Genomic DNA, 10,230 nt, shown 5'->3' on the forward strand with positions numbered 1-10,230 from the left:
GCACGAATGGCTCATCAGTAATTAGCTTACATTTAGTGTTAACACTAACTACACCGCTTTTGTCAATCTTAACCCCTTTACCAATCTTATGAACATCCCACCAATCACAACGAAACAAGATCACACGCTTTCCATCTAAATACTGCAGCATAATTATGTCATTAAGCACCCCAAAGTAGTCAATATTTTTTGACTCTGCAATTCCTTTAACCATAACACCAGAATTCTGATTTTTTCTCTTCTTTTCAATGTCCTTAGTATGAAACCTGAATCCATTAGCCAAATATCCACCAAAACACTGAACACCTCTAAACGGCCCTAAAGCCAAAGTTTTTAAATCTTTGACAACTTGATCCTCACTTTCTGGCAATGTTGTAACCTGGTTCGATATGAGAGGGTTAGTTGAGTGTTAATTAGAATTAAAAAATATATATCTATTTAAGTATTATCATACCCGATCTTGAAACCATTCTACCAAACTTTTATCAGATCCCGCTTCTGCATATTCACTGTTAAAAAAAGGAAAACTATTGTTATACAAGTATCTAAATACTTTGTATAACATAAAATAAATTAAGGAAAATAAGAAAGTTCATACTTTGGTTATGACTCAGTTTCGTCGCAATTTTTAAGCACATATTCTCGAGCTTGTATCAACTCTTCGGTAGTTAGAGATTTAGATTTAGCCTTTCCCAAGGGAACGCCATATGATGCAAATATTGATAATCCCTTATAAGCATCAGTTTCTTCTTCTGCATTCCTCTCTAACATGTTATATTTAGTCTCCATATCATTTAAATATCTTGAACAGAAGAACATACACTCCTCTATTATATATCCTTCTGCAATGGATCCCTCCGGTCTTTTTTTATTGCGAACATATGATTTGAATTTTCGTAATAACCTGTAAGAGAACACTATAAATTATGAATATATTTTCATGTTAACAAAGAAATTTCACAATTCATTCAAAATAAATAAATACCTTTCAATAGGATACATCCATCGATAATGAACTGGCCCTGCTATCTTAGCTTCCTCAACTAGGTGAACACATAAGTGCACCATTACATCAAAAAAAGAGGGAAGAAAAATCTTTTCCATTTCACACAAGGTGATTGCAATATGATCCTCAAGATCATTCAAGTCCTCTAATTTTAAAGTCTTGGAACACAAATTCTTAAAAAATGCACTCAATTTAGTAATCACCTCGTACACTTTAGAAGATGATACTCCACGAATTGCCAACGGCAACAATTCCTCTAAAAGCACATGACAATCATGCGTTTTAAGTCCCCATATTTTACGCTTCTCAAGATTGATGCACTTAGAAAATTTAGATGAATACCCATCCGGAACTTTAATATCCTCCAAAAATTTGTACACTGTTAATTTTTGAGCTTTGGATAATGTATAAGGTGCTGGTGGCATATGCCATTTTTCGTCAATCAATTTTGGAGCAAGATGCTCCATAATCTTTACATGTTTTAAATCATGTCTAGCTTTAATATTGTCTTTGCTTTTACCTTCAATGTCGAGTAAAGTGCCAAGAATATTATCACAAACATTTTTTTCGATATGCATAACATCAAGATTATGACGAAGCAAGAGGTTATTCAAATACGACAATTTAAAAAATATACTCTGCTTTTTCCAATTGTCATTTCTCTTTGGTAACTTACTGGTTTTCCCAAACTTCATACCTTCAAGATCCTTAACTTGCTCTAATATTTCACTACCTGATAATTTCTTTGGTGGACCCCTTGTTTCAACTTTACCATTAAAAGACTTATTGTGTCTCCATTTGTGATCAGCAGGTAAAAAGCAACGATGATCCATATAACAACACTTACCACAATTAGGTAATCTAGTTGAAGAGGTTTCATTCAAACAACAGGGACAAGCCTTATAGCCCTTAGTAGACCACCCAGATAAGTTAGCATAAGCTGGAAAATCGTTGATGGTCCATAAGAGAGCTGCATGCATAGGAAAATATTCATTTTTTGATGCATCATAAGTCTTAGCCCTGAATTCCCACAATTGCTTTAGCTCTTCAACTAAAGGTTGTAAGTATACATCAATATTATTTCCTGGTGCGCTTTTGCCTGGAATTAACAAAGATAGCATAGCATAGTATAAGGTTGGTAAATGGGAATTCAGGGTGGGAATGAGAATTTTAATCCCAAATAAAACAAAATCTCTTGTTTGTTAGATGGGATTGGGATTAAATAAGGGAATGGGATTGGGAATAAATGAGTTAAATTCCCACCATTTTATTACCTAGGGAGGGTAGGTAATAAATGGGTGGGAATGAGAATAAGTAGAAAATGACATTTTTGTCATTCATGAAAATAAAGGAGGAGAAAGATTAATAAGGGTAATTTTGTATTTTTGTTATTTATTCCCCATCTATTCTCATCCACTACCCAAACAAAGTATTGTCATATTTTTCTATATTCTCAATAATCAATTCTCAATCTCATTCCCACATTTTAATCCCCAAACTCTCATTCCCACATTCCAAACGCCCCGCTAGAGTATTATATTGATCTAACACAAGTTAACTTTACCTTGAGCATCTCATGTTTTAAGTTATTGAGTTTAAAAACAAATACTCTAAATAGATTTACACCTAACATCTGTTACTAAAAAGTTATGTATACATGATATATTTTGTTCTATTTTTGCACTTGTTGATGCGTTGAAAACTACTCTTTTTTAAGAAAAAAAAAACACTAGTTTCATGATTTAATAGTTTTTTTTTTCTTGAAACTTGTATTAACATAAAAATAAAAGTTTCTTTATAATAAAACTAAGAATACAGAATCCTATCCAGCCAAAACTAGAGTAATCTAATTTGAGCACCAGAAATATGATATAAGATTTAGTCCAGTTAGACATATAATACTATATTACTTCGTATATGTTTAGCCGCCAAAAGTACCCACCCATGGAAAAATTGGATTACTAGCTTTAATATGCAAATCAAAATTATGATTTCATACTACACATCTACACCAACGCTATTTTATCTTATTATAGTGCATAATACTAGTGCTAAAAAAACGCTACTATTAGAATGCCAATGAAAAGTCACAGCAAAACTATAATAATCTAACCAAATATCGGAAGCCTCACTATACTTTATAATGAATCTCAATAACCTTAACAATCGAACTAATTTAGCAAAGATTAATTTTTCTTTTGCAACATCCAATAATTCCAATTCGTTACAACAACCCTAATAAGAAAATTGAAAAAATTTGCAAGAAACACACATACCTTGTCTAAGTCCTTTCCACGGAATAAATAATAATACCCGAATTGCAGCAATTGAAATCTACAAGCAAAATTGGGAAAATTATGATTACAATAAAATATATATATATATATATATATATATATATATATATATATATATATATATATATATATATATATATATATATATATGTTAACTAGAAAATCAATATTAGAATACCTAACCGCAATTAAGGAATCCCAGCATCAATGATTGAACAATTGAAAGATTAAATATAATTGAGCGGTGGCCAACAATATCTTCAATAGGTGAAGAAAAAAAAATAAAACTTAAGGTAGAAAAAGAAATTTTGAAGGTTGAAGGATCTTCTGCTTATGTTTTAGGTTTTTCTTTTATTTTGTTTTTTTTGTCAGACTAGAGGGATCGTAAGAGTGTAGGTATAATTTAGTGGGAACTTTTTATTTTAGGCAGCTATTTTTTTATTTAAGGCGGTTGTTTTAATTTTGTTAAAAAAATTTAGGTCATTGTTTTTAAATTTAAAAAATTTCACATACTAGTATGTACAAATGTACTCCATGATGAAAAGAATCCCGACTAAAATATACTTGCTACAAAATGCTTCGTGGCTAAATAGAATGTTTGCCACAAATATTTTTTTGTCGTGGCAAAATATATCTATAAAACAAAAGAAATTATTGTGAAAGCTATTATCCCGTGGCAAGATGTAAAATTGCCACAATTTTAAAAATCCCGTGGCATAAATTGTGGCACAAATATTAAATTGTAGTAGTGAGTACCTGGCATACTCCTAATAATAAAAAGAAAAAACCGGAGTCGACTTCTTGTGTACAAGCAGAGCATCAACAATCCTAAAGGGAACATACCTTGAATTCCACCAAAACCTTGAAATTGCCTTGAAATTTGGGTTTTAATGGTCAAATTCGACCATGAAAACTCTAGAGAATTTGACATGAAAAACCATGAAAACTGAAGTTTGTGAGACCGAGAACGAAGCTCGTCGAAGTTGGTGTTGCGGGCGGTGGTTGTTGTTGGTGTTGCGGACGGTGGTTATTGTGTGGGATGAGAAAGAGGAGATAGAAAAGAAAAAGAGAAAAAAAGACTCACCATTTTTGTGGGATAAGGAAGAGGATCTCGAAAAGAAAGAGGGGTTTCATGGTGTAAATACACAAATTCGCCATGAGAAATAAGAGAGGAGAGAGAAATGAAGGAGATCGAGAATGGAGGGGATGAAATGAAGGGAGAAGAGAGAGAAGAAGAGAGAGCGTGAGGAAGAAGAGAGGAGAGAAAAATGAGCGTGAGAAATAAGAGAGGAGAGAGAAGAAGAGGTGGCGTGAGGAGGAAGATAGGAGAGAGAACCCCGCTTTTAGGTTTTTTTAGCAAATGGTAAGCGGTTCGTTCAATGTCCAAACCGCTTGCCATTTACATTTTGGCAAACGGTTCACCCAAAATCCGCTTGCCATTTGCTTGTTTTAATTTTTTTTGGGTGTTATTGGACGCGGAATTCAATAACCGCTTGCCATTTGGGGTTTCTCATTACCTTTTTTCTACTAGTGTCACATGTGATATTTTGTGGCTCTAGAGTGTATTTTCACACTTCCCTCACAGCCCAAAGTATAATACAACCATTATTAAAGGTACCAAGTATGAGTTTGACTCTAATACCATGTTAATTACGGGCTTGGCTGCAATAGTTATCAAGCGAGAATCCACTTCAAAAGTGAAAAGAGATTCCATTTCGGAACCATATGATAATAAGAATAGTAACCCTTAGCTGTGTTTAACTAGGGAAGTTCAAAGTGTGGTCTAGATAGCACCAAACCGCAATTTTGAAACCATATGACAATAAAAACAATAATTCTTAGCTGTGTTCAAGTATTATTAACTCTCTTTATCTAAAAAAATTTGTTGAAATCTCTCATTTTCTATCAATATAGGACACTTAATATTTACACATTCGTTTTTACTTTGTCCTATATTAGTTTACATACATTTCCTTTATAAAAAATATCTCCTTATCATTTTAATGCATCTCTCTTATGCAACTATCTCTCACATTTATTTCACATTGTTTTTACGTATAAATAATACTCCGTATCTCATAATCTCTTTTTACATCTATTTTGGCTATAGAATAACAGTTGATAACTAAATAAATAATGATCACCTAAAATTGTGTGTCATGATAATAATAATCGTAAAAACTAATATGGAACGACGAAGGGAGTAATTCTTTATACATACATGTCACAAATCATGCATCTAAATCTTATATGAATGACTTGCCCCCTATTCCCCTAATGACTGTTTGTTGGCTTTATCAAGTGCACCTAACATTTTGATAAGCAAGATGTTTTATACACACGAAGTATAAACTAATCAAGCAAATTGATGTTTTAATATATACACACGTAGTATAAACTAATCAAGCAAAGTGATGTTTGAACTCCATTGTATGGTCAACTCTTGCACTAATAATGTTATAATATCTCAATCTTCACAAAGTGGCTTTTTGGAGTACGAAAATGAACTCCCAATATAAATCTTTATTATAATGAAGAAGGGTACCTTCCAATTCAATGACATACATATCATATCCCTCCTTAATAAATAATTATAACCCAAATCTCATTAATTAATGTATGTTGCCGTCCTAAACAAAAAGTCAACACTACACCTCATATCAAATGGAATTTACAAATTAAAATAATTGTCAACTTTTGCAACAATAATAATAATAATCAAAATTTAAACTAAATCTAAGTTTGAAAACTATCAACATTACAATATGTTTTGTTAAAAGTCTTCCAAGTGGTAAAATTGACTACAACCGGAGAACAAATAGCCTTCAAAAGATACTCCTTTTTCTTCCACCCTTTAACTTCATACTTCACATCAACCCTCACCCTAACCTCCAAGTCCAAATGCCCGGCCATCGTCTCGTTCCTTATCTCCGATGCAACACCCTTATCGGACACCACCACGTCGTGTGCCACCGGATGAGCAGTGAAGAATGTGCTATTCCGGTGGTGCACCGTGTAAGGGTTCTCAGCCTCATACGTCAAGCTATAACCATTTAAATGGTACACCGAGACCACGACTTTATTGTACGTGATATCATATTTTGGATCATTGTTTTGTGAATGAACAATGAAGATGAACTTAGCATTGAGGTGATTCGTGGCGTTGAATTTGTACTCGTTGATGGCGCCTTGCTCGACGGAGAAGGATGGAAACACCATGTGATCGGAATACCAAGCGATGAAAACGGCTGCCCCTCCTAGAAGAATTAAATTCACAATGATGATTATAACACAAACTTTTCTAGCCATTTTTTGTGATCATTTGTGAGATGTAAATTTTTTTTGGGTTGAAAATAATATTGATCAATGCAATTGTAAAGTACATATTAAGATTATTAAGCAAGAGCATGTGATTAGATGAAGCATAAAAAGAAAGAGTAAATAAAGTAAATGTCAACGCAGCTCAAATGAAGGAACAGGCCTGTCGACTGACATAACTACGTGCTAACAAAAACTATAACATTTTTATTTTTTAACAAAAAATTAAACGTAAGTTTTACTGATTCCGTACGTGAAGTACATAATTTAATTGTAACCAATTCAATAGTGCTATCCTTCGATCCCTTTTCGCATGTACTATGTCAACAATGTGATTGACACGATTTTAAATACTTTCATTTCGTCTTTGAAAATTTGTTATATTATTGGTGACTTGGCACGAATATTTGGGGTTTTGACGATCTCTCATTAACTCACAATGTTAATTAACATCTTAATCTGTAAATAGCTAGGTGTGTTTATGTAACATCTTAATCTGTAATTTATGAATTAAAGATCTACCAACAAACATTTGCCTATTTGATTGGAGCGTTACTGCCGTATCTCTCTTTTGATGCAACTTTTTAATTATGAATCTAAATCTTGTATACAAGGCATTAAAATGGTTAAATAACGATTTTAAACCTTAGTATACAATCTTACGGCGAGACTACTTTTCTGTTTATCCCACTTGACTTCTCTAATTTTCAAGATACACTTTACTATAGGATAGTTGGTTTTAATAATCTCAACATTAATCAATCTTTTTTAAATACTCTCAATATTCAATTATTAATAATTTTAACTTTAAGATGAGTTTTATTTTAACAAGCCCAATCGGCCAACAGTTGACCGATTAACAACCTGTTATACTAGGTTACGTGGACAAGTGTCAAACCGTGATTGGTCCGAAAAAATTCGGGAGCAACCAGAATTACCGCTGATGGCCAACCCCTTCACTTCCCCACCAAAAAAATCCCAGCCCCACCCCGAACCACCTTCCCTTCCTCCACTCCCTTCCCCCAAAAACACCCCCTTTCCCTTCCCCCAAAAACACCCCCTTTCCCTTCCCCAACCCCCAAATCCGCCAGGCTAATAGCGAATGGACCATCATCAATCTTCAAGAAATTTATGAAAGGGAGAATTTGTTTGTTAACTAGAAGTCTATAATACATATTGTATAGTCTAAAGACATAATATAATTAAAGGGATAGAGCCATAGATTGCCTTAGTCTGAATTATTTTAGGAAACTAGAATATAGAAGATAAGATAATGTAGGTAACTTGTACACATTTTTGTAATTAGGATTTTCTTTGAAATAAAAAAATGTAACCAAACTAACATTGAATAGTTTTTTTTTTTTTTTTTAACAATATTATTAAATCATATCAATTTCCGCCAAAGTTAAGAAGCTTTGGGGAAAATTGTCGAGCCATACATGATAAGTTTCATTGACATCAAATCTAGCCACTAAGTGAGCTAGGGAATTACCCGATCTACGAACATGTTTACATTGAAAAGAAATAAAGAACTCTTTCAACTTCTTAATATCCTCATAATATAGCATTAAAGTAGAGTAGCCCTTTTCCCCACTGTTAATGTAGCTCACCACAGTTGCTGCATCACACTCGAGCTCAACACGATCATATTGTAAATCCCTTGCTAGCTGCACTCCCATCCTTGCCGCTGCAACTTCAGCTTGCTCTACTGACCATCGAGCCTTCACCCACTTAATAGAAGCAGCCACAACACTCCCTGCCTCATCCCTTAACACCACACCCAACCCAATTTTATTCCCTGCTGCCATATGTGCATCAGAGTTGATTTTGATTGCACCAGCAGCAGGCACACGCCAGTTTCCAGACATCACATTACTCACAAAATTCTCAGCAGGCTTGAAGACTCTACCCGCATAAACCCTGAAATCAAACAACATTTTTGTAAAATTTGCAGCCACAATAACAGGGTCATTAACAGGTTCATTGTGCAGCCTCTCATTTCTACAAAACAAAGCAGCCCAACATAAAGCACAGAATAGACCAAGGTCGTTCTTGTCTGGCCTATTAGCAACCCACATAAAGCGGTCAGCAAAAGAAGAATTGGGGGCATCAATTAACAAGTCATAGAAATAGTTCTTTCTCATTATAATAATGTTTCTATACAAACTAGCTAGAAAATCTCATGTATATAGTTCCAAATGTACTATACCATTAAATCATTGTATTGAATTGAATACAAGTATTTATTAGTATATAGTTCCAAATGTACTATACCATTAAATCATTGTATTGAATTGAATACAAGTATTTAGCATCGTTCAACAGCCAATCTTCTGTATATGAATATACTTGTTTGTTATACATACGAACAGGTAACTAACAAATTAAAGTACCTGTCAAAAAAAAAAAAAAAAAAAAAAAACACAAATTAAAGTTTTTTTTTTTTTTTTTTTTTTTTTTTTTTTTTTTTTTACGGGAAAGTTTAATTTGTTTATTATAATGAAAGTGACTTATTATATTATAATTTAGACAAAAGTAGTTGCAACCATTTGTCTTGTAAGAAAGTAGTCATTAGCATGACCAATTCAATTATAGTACATAATTAGAATTATATAATGCCATAAGTCACATATTCCACATATGATGTTGCAATTATTTTTTTACAATTTTTGTGATTAATTTCTCTGTGCTTATCCATTGAACTTTCTTTTGAATCCTTCCATAAATTTTCAAACAATCCGTCTACGAAATAGTTAGACTTCATGCACAAACCAACTTACTTGGTAGCAAAATATGTGATCGATTTTCATCCATATCATTGTTCTTTAATTTGTTGCATGTTGCACTCTATGCTAATTAAAAAACAAAGATGCCTGTTTTTTGTTTTGTGTATGTAGTTTACTGTCACAATTTCCTCAAGACTTCCAATAAACAGCATCCTATAATCAATAATTAAGGAAATCGCATTATTTTTAGTACCATAAACAAAAGTTCTTGTATAAACCAACTTTATAAATGTCTTGCAAACATGTAATATCATGCACCATCGTTACCTTGATCCTCTTGTTTATTGTGATCGGCATACCTATAATCATCTATGAAGCAGTGGTGAAACCTAAGGACCCGAAATTCACCCTTGAACACGCCTCAATCACCGGCTTCAATCTTTCATCGGACGGTCATCTCACCTCCCTCTTCGACGTGATCATTAAGGCAAATAACCCAAATCACAAGCTCAAGCTTAAGTACACTAGCGTTCGTGTTTCGATTTTTAAAAACAAGCAGAAACTCGGCGAGGATGCCTTAGACAATTTCACGCAAAGGAAGAAGAACGTGATCATGTTAAGGTCCGAGGCCGTGGCCCTTAACGTGAAGCTCAAAGAATCATCTAGGTTTGATTTTCGATTCGAGAGCGGAGTTGGATACCTTGATTTTGATGTATTTTTGACGGCCTCTTTAAATGGCAATAGTTTGGAGGTTAATTGTAAGCATGCCATTGTTAATGTTACATCTCCTAGAATTACTAATAATAGTAATAGTGGTAATAATAATGGAGGCAATTTTCGTCGAGTAGGATGCAGTGTTCTTATATACAACGACGATGCTTAG

At 33.4% G+C, this 10,230-nt stretch overlaps 2 protein-coding genes across 2 annotated transcripts; one reads left to right on the forward strand and one right to left on the reverse strand.

Annotated features, from left to right (window-relative positions):
* Positions 1–6,021: 6,021 nt before the first annotated feature.
* Positions 6,022–6,677, reverse strand: LOC145559888 (uncharacterized protein At1g08160-like). The gene has a single exon (XM_081621163.1). The coding sequence runs from the start codon at positions 6,610–6,612 to the stop codon at positions 6,040–6,042; it is 573 nt and encodes a 190-aa protein (XP_081477289.1). The 5' UTR covers positions 6,613–6,677; the 3' UTR covers positions 6,022–6,039.
* Positions 6,678–9,636: 2,959 nt separating this feature from the next.
* LOC145557736 (uncharacterized protein At1g08160-like) lies at positions 9,637–10,230 on the forward strand. The gene has a single exon (XM_081618908.1). It carries the CDS (start codon positions 9,637–9,639, stop codon positions 10,228–10,230), a length of 594 nt encoding a protein of 197 aa, XP_081475034.1.

The sequence above is a fragment of the Chenopodium album genome, chromosome 9, assembly GCF_948465745.1.
Source record: "Chenopodium album chromosome 9, dcCheAlbu1.1, whole genome shotgun sequence".
Lineage (NCBI taxonomy): Eukaryota > Viridiplantae > Streptophyta > Magnoliopsida > Caryophyllales > Amaranthaceae > Chenopodium > Chenopodium album.

What these genes read in the sequence shown, in the direction of transcription:
- LOC145559888 (XM_081621163.1), bottom strand. Translation starts at nt 6,612, where the DNA reads ATGGCTAGAAAAGTTTGTGTTATAATCATCATTGTGAATTTAATTCTT.
- LOC145557736 (XM_081618908.1), top strand. Translation starts at nt 9,637, where the DNA reads ATGTCTTGCAAACATGTAATATCATGCACCATCGTTACCTTGATCCTC.